The sequence below is a fragment of the Mchenga conophoros genome, linkage group LG14 (genome assembly GCF_057382185.1).
Source record: "Mchenga conophoros isolate Kocher_MC1m ecotype Shallow Benthic linkage group LG14, M_conophoros_male_GT1.1, whole genome shotgun sequence".
NCBI lineage: Eukaryota > Metazoa > Chordata > Actinopteri > Cichliformes > Cichlidae > Mchenga > Mchenga conophoros.
The window spans coordinates 30023353-30046080 of record NC_140539.1 but is presented as its reverse complement, the minus strand read 5'-3'; the positions used below and the strand labels follow the sequence as shown (position 1 = coordinate 30046080).

Sequence of the window (22728 nt, the reverse complement as noted above, 5' to 3'; positions counted from 1 at the left end):
TTTAGGGACCTTCCTGGCAACTAATTTACTAGTTGTCTAAATTAGTCAAACAACTTTTCTTGTGAAAACCCTGGAGATGGTTAAACAACAAAACCAAAAAAAGAAAAAAAAAAACAACAACAACAAGAGAGCTGTTAAATAGCTAGAGAGAGAGAAAAGGGAGAAAAAATACCTTGTACCCAAATGTTCACAACCTGACTGCTGGTACCGATGTCATTCGTCACTTCGCAGTGATAGACTCCAGAATCATTGCGCTCCAATGGCCGAGTGAAAGCAAGGCTATTGTTTGAGATCTCAACACCCTCAGGCATCAAGCCATCCAACCTGTACACAAATTAAACATGACAGACAGACATTTCAGCGTGCTGTACAACAGAGAAAAAAGCCTGCAGGACTGGAAAAAAAAACATCACTACTTCATATTTAAGATAAATCATTTTCGATGTACAACTGAAAAAGGCTATTCAAGACTTGCGATGACATCACTGCGCTGTTGGTCCAGTTTTCCTGGTGCAACTATTATAAGATCACATGATAATCTGAGCTGCCTGCTCTGCCATCAGTTGAGAGGAAAAAGCTTTCTGCATGAACACAAGGTCTGGCCCAAAAGAGGTTGGCTGTCTAGACTTTACTGAGGCTGTCAGCCCAAATGAGAGCATAGTCCTTGTTTTCAAAGCAAGATGATGACAAAGAGATGCCAATAGGCCAGCGCTGCTCTGATGCATGAACTGTTTGGAATCTTTTTATTTATAGCAGGGAGTCTTCCCGATGGGCGCAGCAGTGCATTCGACAGCTCCAGTGTCCAGGCCCGAAAGTTATGCTGGAGGTAATTTATAGACTGAGGCTTCTTCACTTCATTGCTTCACTGAGGTTTGTTTAAACCCATCTTAGATATATGCAAATGAACCAAACAACAGCTGATCAGTCCCGTCGTAATTGCTAATGAAGCGTCCCTTGAGCCCGGTATTGGACGAGCTACTGATCAACTAAGCTAACACACAAGTTTCAGGGTACTTCCGTGTGAGTGAGATTTTACTTGATGACCCATAGAGAGTATTTACCCCTGGCTTCTATTATTTACATTCTTCAGTAGTGCAGATCATGAATATAAACTCCCGACTGCTTTAAGACAACAAAAGATTTTTCTCGGGTTTATGAGTTGACAAGTGCGTCGCTTTTACAGCACTCAAACTCTACTCAGCGCTGCAAAGGTTACAACAGCTGAGTCTAAGCAGTACCTGGCCTTGAATTCCTTAAGTCCAAATTTAGATCTATAGCTGGTGGTGCTGTGCAAACAAGATAACTCAGATGAAATGATTAATGCATTCTGTTTTGCAATAATGCTCTTGGATTGCCTTCAGCACTTTCCTTTCCAAATTAATCCCCTGCCTGGGTACTGCAGATTTAGTTTATTCCACATTTAGTCAGTTTATCCATTTGAATTACAACTGAAAGAACTTGTAAGCTTTTCACAGTTTGCAAGTAACTGTGTTAATTATTGAGCTATTTGACTGACCAGTATAATAATGTGTGTGAGAGATATAATGCATTTTTTGTATTTCACATATCAGAGACTGTTGAGGCATACTGACCTGGTCCATGTGAACTGACGCGCAGCTGGGTTGGCCTTGGCTTCACAGTTTAATTTCACATTTGCTTGGCCAGCGTACCAATTTTTGCTAATTCCCATGATGGATACCGCTGGTGCAACTGTAAAACAAAATACAATAAAAAATCTTTAAAAATCACAATTTTACTGTACTTTTTTTAACCTCCTCCTGCAGTTGGGTTGGTCACACTGACCATCATTTATTCTCTTTTTTTCTTTTTCAAGTTAAAAGACTTGGACTTCACAATCAGTCATTGTGATCCCTGCAGCTTGATGACAAATGAGCTTTTCCGGAGGAAACAAAGCACGTATTATAAAGCACAGCAGCACATGACGACAAAGAAAAGGCTTTGCAGGACTGTAACAGGGCACAGGATCTGTTGGTGAAAGCGAGCCAAGCGAACAAACAAATGATCCTGGGTTGGTGGAAAGTTCGAAAATGACAGACTCAGACAGCAGATGAACTGCAGCTAATAATACACTCTACTGCGTCGCCACGACAAAGGGGAAAAAAAAAAAATCAAGGAAGACGGGAGGATGCCTAAATGAAGCCCAGCACATGCCACTGTAATAAAACATGGCAAACACTGTCTTAGATATCCAATTTTTCATTTTGATTTCTCTGGAGGATAAATGAGGAACTCATTATTTCGCACAAGAAGATGTCTTGGCCCACAATGTCCGCTGACCCTTTTCACACGGTTCAACGTTGAAATTGTGCTTCTTTTGCACTTAGAATCCCTTGCCTCTGCACTTGGTGTGATTTATTGAGCTGGGAAGCTCCTTTCTTCCCATATTAACCTTGATTTTTCTGCGTCTCCATCCGCTGCCCCCAGCAGCCCGAGTCTGCTACTTGAATTCCTGCTGAGGTCTGATCAATATTTCATAAAACACCTTCATTAGCCTGCACTCACACAGTCCAAACACAGAGTAACGTTACTGCTCGCCAAGGAAGTATGCATCAATGATTAGAACATTAAGACGACTCCTAAATTGCTCTTTTATAGGCGAGGAAGAAACATTTACTGAGCATGCTCATTGCAAATCAAGGCAGCAGCACGGGTTAATATTGATAAAATACACTGGTTGTTTTAGGGCTAAAAATATAGTGTTATAATAATGATGATTATTTTGTTCTATATTGTAAAAGCATTTCAGTGCAGTGGCTGCAGGATTATATTTGACACTTTTACCTCTACATACATTTTCAGCTGTGTCTGAGACTTTTGTTTTGTTTTAAAGACAGCTGATTTTTTAAAGTGATGATTAATAATTTTATTTATCTGTATTAGCAGCCTCAGTGTTGACATTAAAAACAAGGATGCAAAGATTTGATATGTGCATGCCAGATCAAAGTGGTAGATGTATCTCAGTATCAGCAACTAGTGTGAGAGATAACATAGCACGAAGGAAGCTATCAGCACTTTGGAGGGATTTCACACAGCTATACCAGCAGCTTTTCTTTATGTGTTGGGAGAATTTTTTTTTACTTAACTGAAATCTATGGTCATGTGAGTTGACACAACAGTGTTTTAGCGCCTCTTCCTCTTCCTTTAAACGTATTATGTTGAGTGATAGAGAAATTACACAAGGAGGACATTGGCTGAGTGTAATGCTTGTTCAGTAGATTTTATCGCTTTTATGGTAACATAATGTGTTGTACACAACTTTACTAATATTATTTCACTTCAGCTGACTCTTGGAAGCTCATGACATGTGTATGGTTTTGTGGCTGTAAATGAAAGCAGCCTAAACATTCTCTCAGAGCTAAGACAAGACTATGATAATGTGCTTTAAATTTACCTTGAGCCTGTTTTTATCTGTTATTTTACTAATTAATACAGAATCAGTACATTTTATTAACTGCTACATTTTATTTAAACAAAGTTAGAAAACCAATGTTAATTTAAGCCTGCAAGGATGATTCCTTGGCTCTTCCTCAGCAGGAATACAGCCAATTAATTCAACACTGGTATTACAGCCACACTGTGTATCTGCAGTTAGCCAAAACTAAGGTATCTATATTGGAAGGTCTTATGTTTCATTACTTACACTGGACATTTAGCATGTAGGGTATACGAAACTCTGTCTGCAGGGCTGGGTGTCTCACCACACAGGTGAGTGTCTTCCCCTGGGCGGAGCTCCGTGGCTGCCACATGTAGCGCACATGTACGGTGGTGATGCCGTTTGCCTCATTCTGACTCTGCTTCTCAGATCGCCCGTACAGCTCCGTCTCCCAGAAAACCTCGGCTTCAGGAAGACCACGCTCTGCAATGCAGGTGGCCACCAGTGACTCATTGCCACCGTCCAGCAGAGCTGTGGGGCCTGCGGACACGTACACTTTTGGCTCCACTGTGTAAAGGGAGAGTGAAGAGAAGGAGGAGGGGGAAGAAATGACAGAACGGGGGAAAGATTACAAAATGAATATCGATCCCGTTGTGAACGAATATGAATAAATAATGCCCGGAGGCTTCAGTGTACTTAACTGCCAAAAGAGCACAGATTGACTTCTTCCATTTCACCTATATGCTTTAAAAATTAATGAACCACGCCATTCAATTATATGTACACATTTCTGTGGAGACTTCTTTATTGCTGTGTGTCAAAAATAAAGTATGTCTGAGTGAAGGTAATACAAAGCAGTAACCTCCATTAGTCCTGTTCTGTGAAAAGTGCATCAATACCTGAAGCAGGCATGGGACTTTGAAGAAAAACACTGTGCAGCCAACACTGTGCTGTGTTTATATTTGACTTTGTTGTACTGGAAGACGAGGAGCTGAGTTACCGTACTCTTCTCAGCACTTTAGAGGTGAAGTAATGATACACCAGCTTCCTGAGAACGACTCAATGTTTAAACGCAACAAGGATTTTCTCAACAGAGAAACAAAACAGATCCATGTGAAGGGGACATGACTAGAATTCAACTCTCTACCTGTTGTGTAAAGCAGTAAAAACTGTTTGTCTTATTCTAATCTATCACAAAATAAACATATCACAAACCATTGCCTTATTCTTTGTCCCGCAGTGCACAATCTGAACCGTCTCCCCCCTAGCTGCCTCTTTTAAATGAAGACTAACAGCTGTTCCACTTACTACAGTGGTGACAGTTTTAAAGGTGGTGCACGGGGGCAAGCGCTGCAAGGCGAGACCATCATCTTTAAGACACCTCAGACAGGCAGGAGTTCCAACAACAAATTCAAATAACTACCGGCACCGCCTTTTTCCAAAAATAACCTGGCGTCTCCTGTCCCGGGGTGGGGACGCTGCTCTTAGTCCTCTACCTCACATTATTCACTCCCTCCTCCCTGCCCCTCCTTGCAGGCCTCTGACTATAAACAGTAGCAGCTCTGTGTTCGGACGCGAGCTGGCTGAAGCATCAGAATACCTAAATCAGTCAGGGGTGTTAATTTGAAGTTGCTGTCAAAAAGGGAGGGGGACGCTTTGGATGAGTTGAAATCTGTTGGGGGAAAGGGTAACGATTTCCCTTCAGCAATCTGGCTGCTCTGGCCCTTTCCTGTCCACAAATGCAGACTAAACGCTGAGTGGAAAGCTCTATAAAGAAAAGGTTTAAAAGCATGGTCAATGGCCATGCACTTAAACACTGGAACATTTTTACGGTAAAATCTAGCATAAAAAAATAATAATTAGAAATATTAACTGTTTGAAGCAGTAGTTCGGGTATGGCAACAGACTGGAAAAAGCCATCTCTTTGCTGGGCTCTTTTCTCAAGAACAGAGTTGCAATTTGGGCCATATGAACAGTCAGAGGAGCTTAAACCTCTAAAGAGTTATCAGCAGGACCATTTATTAGTACACACTTACATCTTGCCAGTAATTTAGTGTGTTTTGTTTAAAAGACAGCCAATTATTTTTTCAGTAGTTTTCCTTTTGCCCTGCAAGTATCTGAAAACAATGGGTCATGTGTCAAAATTTCCTCCTTTGGTTCTTTCCGATTGTTTAATGTCGAGGACTTTTGGCTCACATAGCAAAGAACATTTCCTGTTGAACTGTTCCTTAAAAGCTTTGGCCCTTTTTATGAGTTGCTGTTGACACAAAGATAAAATGAAAGAACGTGAGAAAGCTAATACAATTATTGAGATTGTGCCTCACAGCACTGATACTATTCATAGCAAGTTTTGCATCACGATTGTGTGAGGTTTGAAATTAACCTGACGTCTCTTGCACCTGTTGATCATTATGAAGTTTGTCGTGACTTTGGTGCATTATTCATGGGCTTGAAAGTATCATTGATTTACTTTAGTCCACTTGAAAGGAACGAAAACGCAGTCATCTGTCTTCGCATAAACCTCAGAGTATAAACAGGAATCAAAACTGGGAATCTTAAGTTAACTTACAAACTGAAGCTGAAACTAAAACAACTTTGATTTACACTGGAAAACCAATATTATGTACACAATCGCATGCTGGATTAACCATGACGTTTTCTCCAGAAACCTTTGTTTTATTCAGAAATTCTTGTTTGCTGTGGTTGTTGTTCACATTGGACTTGTGACAGTGGGGCTGCATGATCAAAAGAGTGGCGGAGGAAACTGTAAAAGTCACCTCTAAACAAAGCAGAGATGAGGAAGGCACTCCTCTCTGAACCTGCTGACATTTGGTGTTGTAATCGTGATGTGCCTTCTCACAGAGAAATACCCTGTGAGATAATCTACATTCCACTTGACATGTATCATACTGCAAAGAATATACACCACACCCTAATTACATCTGAAATGTAAAGTAGGACTAAGGATGTGCTTTTGTGTTTGAGTGTGGATATATGCATCCATATAAGACCCACCCACCCCCCCAAAAAACAAAAACAAAATATGCAAGAAGGTGTTCAGAGAAGACAGAAAGCTGTAACTGAACCCTGTGAGGTTCTAGACACCGTGGCTGTCACAGCAGCACTTAATGTACCGCTCATTAGACATCAGAGTCTCCTTCAGTCTCTGGAGGATGATGAGAACCTGCTGCTGCCTACACTGCAATCTCCTCCTCTCAGCAACGGCACCAATTTAGGGCTTGAAACATACGCTGACCACAGGGAAAGTTCAGTGTTTCTGCTCCTCTGGAAAGTGAGGCTACAGTGAGAAACTTCTATGTAAAGGAACGTATGCTGCTTTCAATGTATGCTTTGTGTTTGGATAAAATAAGAACATACTAATGGGAAAACCCATTAAAATATAATACGGCTTTGTTTTGTTTATTTTATTTGGAAGCTCAGAAGGGATCCACAGGTAGTTTTCATTTTTAGTTTAGTGACCTGGCAAATAACCTTGCTTTGATTATCACTTAAGGACATAATGGACAAATGGTTAAAGGAGAGAAAACTATCAACAATCGTCACAGCCTTGAGGGAAAGAGGTGCAGACTGTAGTTGTAATCCAGCTTAGCAAAACGCAACTAAATGTCATGAGAGTCACCCTGTGTCACACCCTACAATTAAACTGTTGTTGCAAGCAACTAAGTTGCATTGAGCTGGGACACTCTGAACTTGCTGCATTATATTTATGTGCTTGCTGAATGAGAAGGTTTCCGTTTTGTGTCTTGCATGTAGGGCCTAAGTGACTTTACAGAGGATGCCATGGAAACTCTGTGAAACATTTGGATATAATGTTGTGAATATAAAAACAGTTACATTGGCTTTTCTTTTAAAGTAACAGTGGGGGAGGGAGATAGGTGGGACCACACCAAAGCAGCCTTTATGCAGCTTCAGATTCCTGCAGGGATTTAAATGTACATGGCATGTGTCCAGGCTGTAATTTAAACGTTAGGTTGCTTCAGGGAGCCGCTGTTTCCTCCAGGGCAGACACTGAGTGCTCACCTAGGCTTTGCTAAATCACAACAAACAATGACCTTCATTAAAAAGTGAGATTTAAGGACAATATGAAGAACCACTCAGTGAGGAAGTGAAGTGAGGAAGCAGTACTTTACCTAAAACATTAACATGGGTGGATGCTTGTGTATTGCCCAAAGGAAATGTAGCCACTTTGCAGGTGTAGGACCCGATATCCGTAAAGTCAACTCCTTCAAGGGTAATGGTGGCATCTCGTATTGAAGGGGAAACAAATGAGATACGTTTTTCATATTGTGAAGAATATGAGGTTCCAAACTCGGGATTAAATACCGCCAGGGTAATAGTGCCTGAAGGAAGACGACGCTCCCAGGAGCTCTGCGTGAAGCTGAGGCTGGGACCCACTTCTATTCGGCAGCCCAGTGTGATGTTCTTTCCCAGCACTGCATTCACTTTTTCAGGAACAACTACCTGGTTACTGCTCACACCTGCTGAGAGAAAAAACAGAGTTGGGATTCAGAAATACAAAAGACAGAGTTTCAGCTTATAATTAAAATGGGAAAAATGAATTTCTCATGACAATGTCACTTCATTGGATTAAGAGATTTTTTTTTAATTCTCTGGTGTGTAGCAGTGGAAGAAAATTGTCTGGGAAGTCACATAGATTCAATTTGCGTCTCCTCATCCAGTTTTTCAGTTGTAACAACACTGATATAGATGTACTATCACCACCAGACGATATTAAATTTGAAAAACAGTAGCTGAGATGAGCTAATTCAGGAAGATTTTTTTCTGGAGGATTGTGTCAACTCTCGGAAACAGAACATCAGCATATACTCACAAGGCATGTGGTATCTAACTGCACTACAACACATTTTTTCCCCCACTTATGTGAGATGTTGGACCAATTTTCTAATGTTAGCAGTGTGCACCAAACATAATGGAGCAATATATCAGAACATTCTGAGTAGTTTTCCCAAGGTTACACTAACAGCCATTTGTTTCATTCATGTTTCTTCCTGTGGTTGAAAAGCAGAACAAATATCTTCTGGGTTCTGGGTTGCTCTTAACAAGCAACACACTCTCACCACAGGACACTCAGCCTGTCCCTTTTGCTAATTATCAGAGTACCTTTTAAACAAGCAAGAAAACAATTTACTGGAAGGAGATGAAACAAAGCAAGCCAGAGGATGGCTTCATTGCCTATTTTTATGAGGCCCTTAATTTGAATTAAGGCCCACCACAGTTTTTTTTTTAAATGCAACCCGTAAACTTGGCTTTGAACATTAATGACCATCTGAATACTGTAGACAGAAAAACGAATACAGTACCACAGCAAAAAGTTACAGTTTGGTGAAATGAATGGTTGTGTCTTCACATTTGTATCATATCTGTATGTGTCAAAAGATTTATCTTGAAAAAAAGATAGATTTGACAACCTTTTAACACATATGAGGACCAATATCTATTAAAAGAGGCGTATGCTAGGATTAGCCTAGTTGTACATCACAAACCAACCATAAGTGTGTGACCACTGCCTTATGCTGATGACACCATTGTGTTTCTTACAAAATAATAGACACAAACTTTACAACAAAAAACTAACAATATACTATTTATAAGCTACATAAAAATAACCTAAACAAATAAGTTTTACAGAAGGAGCTTTCTCTGCATTTGTCTGTAATTGGTGTTACTAATAGTATGTAGTTACTGCATCTGCAAGAGTGATAGAGTTCACCAGGCTCTAGTTAACGGTAATTTCAGAAATTGGTGGGCACGAGGCTCGTTGTGTGTCACAATGAGCCTCGTGCCCACCAACATTTTCTGTCATTTTCTGTAAACACGCCTTAATCAGAAAATGACATAATCAGCACTACTTAACACTCAGCTAAGTTTCATTTGCAGCTCAGCAGGCAAATGATAGGAGTCAAAAGTTTGGCACATTGTATACAAGCGTTTTACTGATGGGTGCCCCACACATTGTGCATTGTGCATGGATGGATAATGATAATACAATGGGTGCATGCAAGAATACTATGCTGCCCCAAAGAAGAACATCAGCCTATGGAGTACAGAGTACATGTGCCAACCCTACTGTGTACAGAACTAAGAACCAAAACAAAGAAATCCTCTTTCTCCTTTTTGAATTGATCAAACCATGACACCAACAATCAGAACTGGATATTTTTATTGCCAAAGATTCTCATCCCTATCACTTTACAGATCACTGCTGACAGGCATGCGGCTGTGTTTAAACAAAACAAACAAAAACATCTAGTTTGGTGGGAATGAATGCTGTATCTTGGAAAGGTAACCTGAAATAAGTCTTAAATTGCAGGTTTCTGGCTAGTGCTCTAAATGGAAAAAAATCCTTCCTGGTTTTTTTTTTTTTCTAGAACAATCTCACCAATGAGTGATTGATTGACGCACGTTTACTCATTTTTCAGAGTCGTACAAAGACTTACAGCCCTGCTTCAGGTTGAAAAGCAGAATACATCCACCTTAAACTTTGTGAAAAAGTTGCATACATCAAACATAAAAAGGTGATTTTATTCAAAATAATCAAACAGTATTTCTTGGGTTTCTTGACATGCTTGCAGAGTAAGTTATATTTGGGAGCCATAAAGTTCCACTTTGTCCGTTGTCTCGGATGTGTATGGAGTAAAGCTTATAAAAGTGGTCCACTGGCTGGTATTTTGAGTTGCTGGCATGAATGTGAGTGGTAAGCCACAGCAATGCTATCTTGGTTTCTGAGGAATACAGCCAATGAGGCTGAGGCTCCCCGTGCTCCATTACGTCCCCTGTAATTTCAGTGACTACACACATACACACACGGACAAACAGACACTGAGTTTCTCTCTTCCAAAATAAGAAATAAGTGTGTGAACATGTGTGCGAGTCGGGCATATACTTTGAATGGCTGCTCAGTCTTAAATGTATGTTGCATTGTGTTGTGAAGGTTCGTGCTGTACTGTCACATTTGGGCTTTCCTGAGTTTTTTTCTTCTTCCTCACACACATTTTCAAACCTTTCTGTGTGTGCAGACTGACCCAATACAGCTCTGCACTGCATCTAAACTTTTAACCTGAATTGTTTAGTCCAGGTGGCCTTATTTGCCATCTGCCTGAAAATGACATTTGGAAAAGTCACTCTGGGTCATTACTTCATTTCCCCACAAAAAAATTTCCCCTATAATGTGCTTTGCAGTGCATTTGTTGCCCTGTGTTTGCATTATTTCTATAGGAGTCCTCTGGATGCACTGGTGTGGGGGAGAATCAGGGTCAGAGCCACATTCTCTACTCCACAGTCATCTGAGCCATCACAACAGCTGTTTTCTTTTTTGTCACCTTACTAGTGCAACTCATTTGTTTGGCTTGACGAAAGAAAAAAAGACAAATGCTTGACAGAGAGATCAAGACCTACAACGTATCTATGACAGAAACAAGAATGTAGATGGCAGGCTGATAAAACCCCCTCCTGCAGCACACTTACATACTTGGCATGCGTGACATTGTACTGATGTATGCAGACACGTGTCTCTAACCCAACTTCTCTTCAACATGCTCCACATTCTGCTGCTACCTGACACGACACCCCAACTGCTACTGTAGGTAGTTTATCTGACTCGTGTCAGTTTTCAGGCCAGTCAAAGCACACAAAGAAACTAAACTCCATCTATGCCATGCTCTGTTTGTTTTGCAGTAGGCATTTGAAAATAAGAGGGAACGGGGTGGTGGTGGCAGTGCGTGTGTGGGGGAGGTGTTTAAAGAGGACTCCACCCTTACCATTAGGGGAGTAGAGACAGATGGCCTCTGCATGGGATACCTACAGCCAGGAGGAGAGTAGGGAAACTTGGCACTGCTAGCTGCAACCATGAAAAACACAACCAATGCTCACAAACTAGAGCGCTGTGATAAATTGTCTAAAATACGGCAGGCAACTAAATGTAAGCAATGTGTTAAAAAACAGTGTTATACAGTTTAAATCAAGAAAATAGAACGCAGAGCTGAGGCACAGCTCAGATGTGTCACTAAGTTTATTATTGGTTATCCATCTAAAAAGTACGGCTTATGAAATAAACATACAAACAAAACTTATCATGCCGTCCAACTTTATATGTTGTCACTGTTTTTGACGCTTTATAATCCAGTTGGTTCAGTTTAAATGTGACACCTTAGCCTGCAGATCACGAAGACCTGCAAAACCTAACTTGGCCAAAGAGAAACAGGCTGCACTTTTGCCCCCTTTTCTCTTCAGAAACCCGAGGAAAGAATGAACTCATGGGAAGAGTACGCTTGCTCTTTGAAGAAATGCCTCATATTTGTTTCTTTCCCTGCTGACATCACTAATTGCGACAAGCTGCTCGGAAGACGCGATGGTAAATCAAAACCTTCCTTTTTGCCTGGCAACACTCAAACAGTCCAAGTCGGCCACTAGACGAGCCAAAATCTCCACCTATCAGAGACCCGACCCAGCTTCAGCCTTGACCTCCCCTGAGGAAGCAGTCTCGTGGCTTGAGATCCTCCCAATGAACCCTGCAGTCCGTTTCAGAGCAGTGTGAAACAAGAGGGATCCACAGCCAGCAACATTCATGAGCAGCAACAAAACAGACAATATGTCAGGTTCATGTAGACAAACTCCATGCATAGATTATCGTGTCAAACAGCACTCATGAGGAACTGATCTGAAGACCTCACAGGAGAAGAATGCAGACATAGGATCTGTGCAAGAGGGAGTGTGGTTTAAGACTAAAAGCAAGAGGAAACTGAGTTAAGCAGAGAATGAATACAACACAAAGCAAGAAAATAGGACAGCTATTCAGTAGAAGTTCAGCAGTGAAAACAGAAGAGTGAACAAACATCCTGATCTATGTCAGGTCATGAAAATGAATCTGAGCTGGGTCATTTTAACTTTTGACATGAGCTGATACCGGGTTTCTCTAAGTTGACATCTCACACTTATGATACTGATAAAGTAATGTTAGGCTGGCCTCCCCATTGCTTATTTTTAAAAATACTTTTTATTCCCTGGCTTACATCCTGGAGTGAGAGCTTAGATATTTAGTCTGCTGTACGGGAGATCGTGGCTCAAGAGTTGGGAGTTCGCCTTGTAATCGGAAGGTTGCTGGTTCGAGCCCCGGCTTGGACAGTCTCGGTTGTTGTGTCCTTGGTGGTGGTCAGAGGGCCTGGTGGCGCTAGTGTCCGGCAGCCTTTCCTCTGTCAGTGCGCCCCAGGGTGGCTGTGGCTGCAATGTAGCTTGCCATCACCAGTGTGTGAATGGGTGGATGACTGGATGTGTAAAGCGCTTTGGGGTCCTTAGGGGCTAGTAAAAGCACTATACAAATACAGGCCATTTACCATGTATTTTTCGCAATCCTGTAAATATATTTACTCTTGTGAGCTGGCATGTATATGAGTGTATATCTTATTTTATTGTTCATGTCCTGTACTTTGGTCAATGTTGTTGTTTTAAATGTGCTTTGTTTATTGTATTTAACCTTTATTTATACAGGTGGTTTTATTAAAACCTAATGTTTCATTTACAACAGAGCCCTGTTTCAATATGTTTGTACATATTGCAATTACAACAATAAAAGAAACAATAACATGGCTAAAAATTGTCTAATGTTTACATAGTTTATAAACATAAAGGAACATGACAAAATTCAACAAGTTCACATAATTGATCAAACCTGCAGTTTTATATACAGTCCAAAGACTGCGCATAAAAGATGGATGTTGCCATCTTAATTTTTATAAGACACAAGGCAATCTCAAGTTGAGCCTTTCCATCCTCACTTATGTGGTTTTTTGAAAGTGAACACAACTGGTAATGTGGAGATCTGACTGAAACAAAGTTACACAGTGGGCCTTCTTTTATCCTCCTTTTTGACTCCAATGGAGATCATGAAATACAAAATTCAGTAAGCCTTGAAAGTAGTTACTGAGGTCATTAACTCATCAGGAAAATATTTACTGAGGTCAGAGAGCAAGGAAGCTGAGTGCAGGTTTGTGCTGAGTTGCCTACTGTTGCTTGCTCCTTGCCATTTGTAACATTTTCAGCTAAATTTAGGGATTCGGTCATTTTTGTGTTCTGTTTGTTGTGTTCTGTTTTTAATTAATATTTAACAAGCATCAAACTTTAAGGCATGTTTAGAACTACATATGAAACATCCATCCATCCATCGTCATCCGCTTTATCCGAGGCCGGGTCGCGGGGGCAGCAGCCTAAGCAAAGAGGCCCAGACCTCCTTCTCCCCAGCCACCTCCTCCAGCTTATCCGGGGGAATACCAAGGCGTTCCCAGGCCAGCCGAGAGATATAATCTCTCCAGCGTGTCCTGGGTCTGCCCCGGGGCCTCCTCCTGGTGGGACATGCCTGGAACACCTCACCCAGGAGGCGCCCAGGGGGCATCCTTGTCAGATGCCCGAACCACCTCAGCTGGCTCCTTTCGATGTGGAGGAGCAGCGGCTCTACTCTGAGCCCCTCCCGGATGGCCGAACCTCTCACCCTATCTCTAAGGGAGAGGCCAGCCACCCTTCGGAGGAAGCTCATTTCTGCCGCTTGTATCCGCGATCTCGTTCTTTCGGTCACTACCCACAGCTCGTGGCCATAGGTGAGGGTAGGGACGTAGATCGACTGGTAAATTGAGAGCTTCGCTTTTACACTCAGCTCCCTCTTCACCACGACGGACCGGTGCAGCGTCCGCATTACTGCAGCTGCAGCCCCAATCCGTCTGTCGATCTCCGGCTCCCTTCTCCCATCACTCGCGAACAAGACCCCGAGATACTTGAACTCCTCCATTTGGGGCAGGAACTCATCCCCGACCCGAAGTGGGCACTCCACCCTTTTCCGGCTGAGAACCATGGCCTCAGATTTGGAGGTGCTGATCCTCATTCCCGCTGCTTCACACTCGGCTGCGAACCGTTCCAGTGCGAGCTGGAGGCCCTCACCCGATGAAGCCAACAGAACCACATCATCCGCAAAAATCAGAGATGAGATTCTGAGGCCACCAAAGCGAAAGCCCTCCGCCACTTGGCCTGTCGATACCTGTCGGCTGCCTCCGGAGTCCCACAGGCTAACCAAGCCCGATAGGACTCCTTCTTCAGCCTGGTGGCTCCCTTTACCTCTGGTGTCCACCATTTGGTTCGGGGATTACCACCACGGCAGGCACCAACCACCTTGCGGCCGCAGCTCAATGCAGCAGCTTCGGCAATGGAGACGCTGAACATGGTCCATTCGGACTCAATGTCCCCAGTCTCCCTCGGAATGCTGTTGAAGCTCTGCCGGAGGTGTGCGTTGAAGATCTCGCGGACTGGGGCCTCTGCTAGACGTTCCCAGCACACCCTCACTACGCGTTTAGGTGCACCAGGTCTGTCCAGCGTCCTCCCCCGCCACCTGATCCAACTCACCACCAGGTGGTGATCAGTTGACAGCTCAGCCCCTCTCTTTACCCGAGTGTCCAGAACATATGGTCGCAGGTCTGGTGATACGATTACAAAATCGATCATCGACCTACGGCCTAGAGCATCCTGGTGCCACGTGCACTTATGGACACTCTTATGTTCGAACAGGGTGTTCGTTATGGCCAAACTGTGATTAGCACAGAAGTCCAATAACAAAGCACCGCTCGGGTTCAGATCAGGGAGGCCGTTCCTCCCAATCACGCCCCTCCAGGTTTCGCTGTCGTTACCCACGTGAGCATTGAAGTCTCCCAGCAGGACAACAGAGTCTCCAGGTGGAGCACCTTCCAGCACCCCCCCCAGGGACTCTAAGAAGGCTGGGTACTCTGAACTGCCACTCGGCACATAAGCGCAGATGACAGTCAGGACCCGTTCCCCGACCCTAAGGCGCAGGGAACAAACCCTCTCGTCCACCGGGAAAAACCCCAACTTACCGGCAGCAAGCCGAGGGGATATTAGAATACCCACCCCAGCCCGCCGCCTCTCACCAGGGGCAACTCCAGACTGAGACAGAGTCCAGCCCCTCTCCAGGAGACTGGTTCCAGAGCCCAAGCCATGCGTAGAGGTGAGCCCGACTATATCTAGCCGGTACCTCTCAACCTCACGCACTAACTCAGGCTCCTTCCCCACCAGAGAGGTGACATTCCATGTCCCTATTGCCAGTCTTGGCAGCCGGGGGTCAGTCCGCCAGGGCCTCCGCTCCTGGCCGCCACCCGGCACACAATGCACCCGACCCCTATGGCGCCTCCTGCGGGTGGTGGGCCTGCGGGAGGATGGGCCCATGTCTCCTCTTCGGGCTGTGCCCAGCCGGGCCCCATGGGCTAAGGCCCAGCCACCAGACGCTCGGGCACCCTCGCCGGGCCTGGCTCCAGGGCGGGGCCCCGGTAACCCTATCCCGGGCAGGGTAAACTGTTCCCTCGATATCCTTTTCATAAGGGTCTTCTGAATCGCTCTTTGTCTGGTCCCTCACCCAGGACCAATTTGCCATGGGAGACCCTACCAGGGGACAAAAGCCCCCAGACAACATAGCCCCTGGGATCCCTGGGACAAACCCCTCCACCACGATAAGGTAGCGATTCAAGGAGGAGCATATGAAACATGTCAATGGAAAACCCTCAGAATACCAGGTCTAAGAAAAAATCTTATCGAACTTATCGAACAAATCAGTTTGGCTTATAAATGAAAATATGTCTGTGAACCTGACTACACTCTAATAACATCACAGTAGATATCTGAAGCTGTTCTGAACGAAGTGGGAAAAATGATCATTCTGAAGGTAAAGGTTATCCCTGTCATGCTCCTCTCCAGTTTGTTAGCCTACAGCTTGCTCCCTTTCCTGGTTCAGTGATTTTTAAGTGAGTGTAGGAGGTAGGTGGGTTGAAGGGCAGTGTTTCATTACCGTTTAATGAGTGCAGTAATTTATACTCCTTACAGACACTCTCTCCCTCTCGTATAAGCCAACAGAACCATTGGCCTACTATTAAAACTTCCTTCTGATGATCAAGGTCACATTGTAAAAATGTTCATTAACATTCATTTGATAATTTCATTTGCACACACTGCCAATATCACACAAAAAGCAGGTCAGAATATAATTCAGAAAATAATTATCCGCTAATATTTAAGTGGACATGGGAATTGTTTTCGCAGACATTGTACCAGGTCCTCTATTTGAGAGACATCTATGACTTTAAACACCGCTAATATAATAAAGTGAACTGGCAGTGCAGAACCACTTAGTATTGTTAGCTTCTAAAGTAGTAGCAAGGAAAAATAAATCATTAGACAATGCCTATATGCCAAACACAGGCCCCCACATCTTTTCTTCATTCTTGCGGCACCTATAACTCTTCCTTAATCAGTTAGAAACAGGATCGGCCAAGTGGTGCATTGGTGAATAGTATGCTTTTATTGTTAGAAATATTTGTGCAGTGTGAACCCCCCCTCTTCCTTCCTTCCGAGTATTATATCCTGTGAGGGTGTGAGTTTTTTTCAGGGGTCTAATTCATGACATAGACAAATACAGGCTGACAGGCCTTTAAAAAAGGGGCAGGTCAGGCCTCTTTCACATGTCACTGTCCTCTTAAAAACCTCTTTCTCTTTGCTCCCCCATAGCAATGCAGACTTGTGTGTCCTTCACATCTGAGTCACATTTGATTAAAGATCGGAGCTTAAAAGAAAAAAGATCAATAATGTAGGCATACAGAGTGTCATGACAGAAAGCAAACTCTCATCAGAGTCAACTATAGCTGTGCCGTAGGACCTGTGAAGGGCATTGTGTTGCTTGGCACATAGTGGAAGATAAACATTCCTACAGTGTCCTGTCCTACTGTGTGGGATTTGTTATTGTTTGCTGTGGGGGTTTGCGGTACTTTAGTATGTGCGTGCAAATTTGCTAGATGACCCAAAGATGGGTGGAAATGTTATTTTTCCATGCATGTGGAAAAGAACAGAGAAGGCTATTTACAAAAGTCACAGCTGATCTAAGAAAGCAAAAAAGACATGTGAGTTAAATTAGAAAAAAAAATGCTTTCCATTTAAACCGGTCTATATTTTTATACAACTTCAGTACATTTAACAAATCCTTTGTCAGTTAAAGACCTTTAAAGTACAATGGCATGGGTCACAACTTTGCACTTTTTAATTTGTGTTATTTTCTTCCAATATTTTTGCCACCAAATCAATTTTCACCCAATCCATATGTCACAATTTGAAGTAAAATCTTGTTTTAGTTGTCTGTGATTTTCTCTACAACCAACTTCCAGAAACCTGCCTCAATAGCATGGGATACAACATAGTTTCACTGCAAAACTACACCAATCTAATACCTACGATGCAGAGAAACATAAACATGTTTTATCTACTTTCAGATTAGATAAAATCTGTTCATTTAGTATAAATTATCTGATTCTGGGGGGGATCAGATGGAATTTCTTCCCAGATTAAAATGATTTGGCATGGGATGAGGCATAAAGAAGAAGACGAAGAAGAATATGCCTTTGTGCTGTGAGAATAAGCAACTTAATTTTGAAGGTCTCTTTTTTTAAAATAGAGAGGCAACAATTTGAGAATTTCTTAATTAGAGCTTAAGTGTATGAAATCCCTGACAAGTAAGTGCTAACATAGACCACTGTCACTATACAACACAGTGACGAAAATTACACTTAGGCTGCAGGTCATCTCTTTCCAAATGGATTACTCAATAGATTAGAAAGATAATTTGAAAAGAAATAATACCTTCTGGAATCTGGTAAATTTTTAGGGGAGTTGAGTAATTGGATGTAATGAACATATCATTACATCTTTAAAAAAAACATTATTCAAGTGAATATATTTAGACTTCAAGAAAGGGAAAAGGTGCATCTTGCTTGAGATCAAGTTGGAATGTATTTGGCCGATGACTTGACCAAAATGAGTTTGACACGTCCTGTATAAACATTTCACAGCAATCCATTGCTTTAGTAACTGTTGACTTGTCTGGGCAGACATTGCACCAGTGAAGTGTCTACAAAACAACAAGGTGCGCTTCATGGGTGGCTTAGTATCCGATTAACTAATCCCAGTAAATCATTCACAGCATTTGTTAAAATCCCAAACAGGCCAAGCAAGGACAGTATACTATGGCTACAAGGATAACCCTCCACTCCAGGCTCTGTGCTAATAAAAGAAGTTGGGTGAAAACAACAGCCTCCTAAACTATGTTAACCTTGCAATGACCTTAGAGGCACACTTTGTTTTTAGGTACCTGCTGTTGCCTCCACATTTACATGTCATTATTCCCTTAAAATTACTGTAATTTCCTGATGAAGAAATTAGGACAGAAATAGATCCCGCCCTTGTTGGGTGGTGCTGAGGGCTTTACAGCGAAGAAAAAATGAGTTCTCTACTGATCACAGACTCCACTGCCTTTCGCTGAGTCTAAATGGGCTACTGTACTTTCATTAAGCCAATCAAACATAATGGAAACATACTTTCCCACAGCCCCCAGAGGGAATTACAATGTTTTGCTTTCAAATGATTCTCATGATTGTCTAATTCTGGATTTCTTGCATGATGCCAATTTCTGCTAACAAACAGTATTTAAAATTATCATCTCCAAGGCCTATGAATGTCAAAAACAATGCTACTCCGTGGACATCATCTGTGTATATACAAAGAGCTGTGTTCATTAACTCCAACAAAGATGGAACAATAATGTGGCTGGATATGAAAAAATACTCAATTATGCCATTTTATCTTCTAATCAGCTAAACACTTAACTTGAATGTTGATTACAAGCATATTTAAATACATTTGTGGTCATGCTAATAAGCTTAAATATTGATATGAAATGAATGAAAAGCAGAAGAAAGTGACTCTAAGTTGCTTGGACTACAAAAGTACTTGATCAACTTCATACTTTCTTTTACTTTACAATTAGTCATTGGTGAGCCACACCAAACCACAACCTTGAAGCACATACAACATAAGCACAATGTCAAGATTATGACCAATGGCTGAGGGTGTGTACTGCAGTCATATTTTCTGTTGCAAAAAGTTCCCCAAATAATAATTTCACATTATGATATTAATTTAAATATGAGTATGAAGCAAAATACTTCATGCTGCAAAGTCAGCAGGCTAGAGTTGGCAAAATATTATACAGTTTTAATTCCAGTCAAATGCCCAGTACTAATACATTATGCCTGGTGTTGTTTGGACTAGAGAAGCTAATATGATCCCTTCTGATGGGATCTGAGTTTTTTAAAAACATGACCACGAAAATCCTGATACATTTTAGTATATTGTATAACCATGCTGGATAATTTATCAGATTATAGCTCCAACTATTACAGAGTCAAGCACAACCTTTCTTCTTTCGGTGATTTGCATTTGTCCTAACTTAAAGCTGTGATTATGCTTGATGCATTGGCCATTGCTCGTGTAAACTTTAACCTCAGCAAAGCCCCATGACCACTGGTGCTTAAAGCGTACTGGCCTCAGTATGCTTTTTCATCCCCAGTTTTCTTACAAACATATCATCTTTTTTCAACTGCTGCAGCATCTTCATCTAAGTTTCTATGCTGACATGTAATTGAATTGCTGGTAAAGACCAATCTGTTCCAAGCTGGATGTGCCGGCTGTGTGTCAGACAAAAAACAGTGCTGCTGCCAGTATTTCTGATATCACTCTTGGCATGCGCCAAATTTCGCAAGGGCAACAAATGGGCATAAACTAAGTGTGAAAGCCAAAACACAGTCACAGTTTACCTTAACTTGAGCAATGACGGAAAGAGTCTTTGATCAACAAGATCTATCCAGGGCAAAAGTTGTAAAAGGTTTCTGAGGATGAACCTGCAGCTGCCTTTGTTTGGTGTTCAGTGGCATGCAACCAAGGTAACAGCTGGTTTTTGGCTTCAGCTCTTCACTGTCCCTGTGGCTACTGAGATGATCTCTCTTAAGGTGCACGAGTCCCGTGGCACAAGGACCTCTTGCTGTCCCTGCAAACACCCAGGTGGAGGCTATAGGCTCCGAGCCTATAGCCTAGCATAGGCTAGCATAGACCAGCAGTTAACCGAAGTGTTAAACAAACCAGATTTCAATTACTGATTAAAGTAATCCCCTTTATGATTTCTACCACAATCAAACAGACAAATCATACAAAATATTATCCAGACACCTGGAATAACTTAAAGACAGACTCAGATATCACTCAGATAGGCTTACACCTGTGGGTTTTAATTAGTGCAATTAGTATATTATGATTTCTATGCACGTATAGAGCAATATTGGCTGTTTTACAAAAGGGGGAGGAAGTAAAGCAAACCAGCAAAATCCTATCCTGTTTATATAAGTAGTAAGTAGTTTGGTCAGTGTGGCATTGCCCCAGCATTATCCTGCTAAGAGGAAGTTTGTTTTTCCGGCACACCCACTCACATACTCTCACCATTTTTCTGCAGCAGATTAAGGCGCTTCTCTCTATTCAGATGTGCCACCCACTTTCAACAGAGAGAACAAGGAGATAATATGTAGGTGTCTGGGTCACTCAGGTCTTTTGTTAAAACACAAAATGCAAAGCTGATTGAAGCTTGTATCCACAGGGACCTCAGAGAAACAGGCAAATGCATAAGTACGTTCTACACACTCTCCACATTCACCTGCATTTGTTCAAATCAAAAGAGATTCAAACTTTTAACAAATAGATTTAACAAATTTAGGTTACACAAGCTCACATGTACAAAACAAAGATTTCTGTTATTGCTTGCCTAACACATTTAGGATGTAGAGTATGTGCCTTGCTTTCTCAAAAATCTGATATTGTTCCACTCTTTTAAGACCTAAAAGGTCTGTCCATTTGTTTTGTTGATTATTCTTTCCAAGGCAAAAACAACAACAACCATGAAGTTTCTCAGAGATTAGCACTGATTTATGACTCATCCCCTCAGTGACAGAGTAACTTAATGTGGGGAAAAAAAGTGTACAGATATGGTCCACTTTAGAGCTGGGCGATATATCGAGTTTAACATATCGATATATTTTTATACGAGATATAAGATGTGACAATATCCTTTATATCGATATAGTCTATGTTACGTTATAATTATAGTTGTGGAGCCGCAAGTTTGCCTCGCTTTCGTCCACTTTTGTCTCTACGCAACGTTACTCCGCCTCGCCTTCACTGAAGACAACTCCCCCTCCTACCCCATCGCTTCACGTGCAGGCAGCGACAAGACGGACACGGCAAATCTCCGTTAACGAGTTACTGCGCATCGCCCCATGCGTGGGGCTGGACGGCGTCAACGTGCTAACGAGCTAAACATGCTAACCGCGCTAACGAGCTAACAGCGCTAACCCTAAAATCCTTTCATTCTCTCAAAAGTTGATAGCGCGCTGTGGCGGAGGCGTGGCCCCGGGCGCAGCTGCAGGGGAGGAGTGGAGCGGAAGGCTCATCAGGGCGGCGCTGCGAGGCCGGTAAGAATAGCTGATGTTGTTTATGGACTGATGATGGTCTCCCTCCGCTGTGTTTATAGTGAGACAAGGAGGAGCGGCCAGGGGAGAGATCAGCTGGGCTCGTGAGCTGTCAGACTGTGTGACTGAGTCAGCTGTCAAAACAACAACACTTGAATAAATGTGGAAGTTGGCTGTACCTACCTGTGTGTGCGTGTGTCTGTGCCTGGTGTATTCCACACGCGCCTTATGTATGAATTCTGGTTGTGCTTGGTGGCCGCGAACCGATTTTATGTGGTACACGGCGTTCAGCAATCTGTCAAAAATGTTTGAGTACGACTTTGGTAAGCTACGGAGCTGCACCGCTTGATAGATTGTCGGCGCATTACGGCTACCGAGGAGCTTCGCGGAGTGATACGTACTGTGCATCAACGTAATATTACCGTATTGTGTGTGTATAAGGACCATAAATGGCACCTGTAAGAGACGTGGTTATGAAGCGGATTTCAAACTCCAGGCTGTCAGTCACACAGTAAAACTTGGGAACAGAGCAGCTGTGAAATCTGTCTGTCTTTGTTATTACGCTCAGCGTCTTTTAGTTTACATTTTGACTGCACAATTGTGAGCTCTTTGTTTAGCACAAAAACAACCTTGTTTTCTTTTATTTATGGAGCGTTATTATTTAATGAATGCTCATAATTTAATTTTGAGTAATTTTTCATGTACATCTGTGCTGTATGTTAATAAAAGTGCCTGTGTGACATCTGGGACACAGCTTTGACTAAGAACTCTCTTTTTGTTCTTACTTTACGGCTTAAAAAAAAAATCGAGATATATATCTTATATCGCCATCCAGCTAAAAAATATCGAGATATGAATTTTGGGTCATATCGCCCAGCCCTAGTCCACTTCCCTTCATCAATATTAAAAAGT

General features: G+C 42.3%; 1 protein-coding gene across 2 annotated transcripts in view; it reads right to left on the bottom strand.

Annotated features, from left to right (window-relative positions):
* nectin3a (nectin cell adhesion molecule 3a) overlaps positions 1-22728 on the bottom strand; it is a 37642-nt gene that overhangs the window by 6074 nt on the left and 8840 nt on the right. Inside the window, exons 2-5 of one of the 2 annotated variants that reach the window (XM_085243880.1) lie at positions 7546-7896; positions 3662-3961; positions 1593-1710; positions 173-324 (exon numbers count right to left, since the gene is read on the bottom strand). In XM_085243880.1, the coding sequence (XP_085100006.1) occupies positions 173-324; positions 1593-1710; positions 3662-3961; positions 7546-7896 (921 nt within the window). The remainder of the gene's footprint in view (positions 1-172; positions 325-1592; positions 1711-3661; positions 3962-7545; positions 7897-22728) is intronic. The other variant, XM_085243881.1, reaches the window with a different exon arrangement.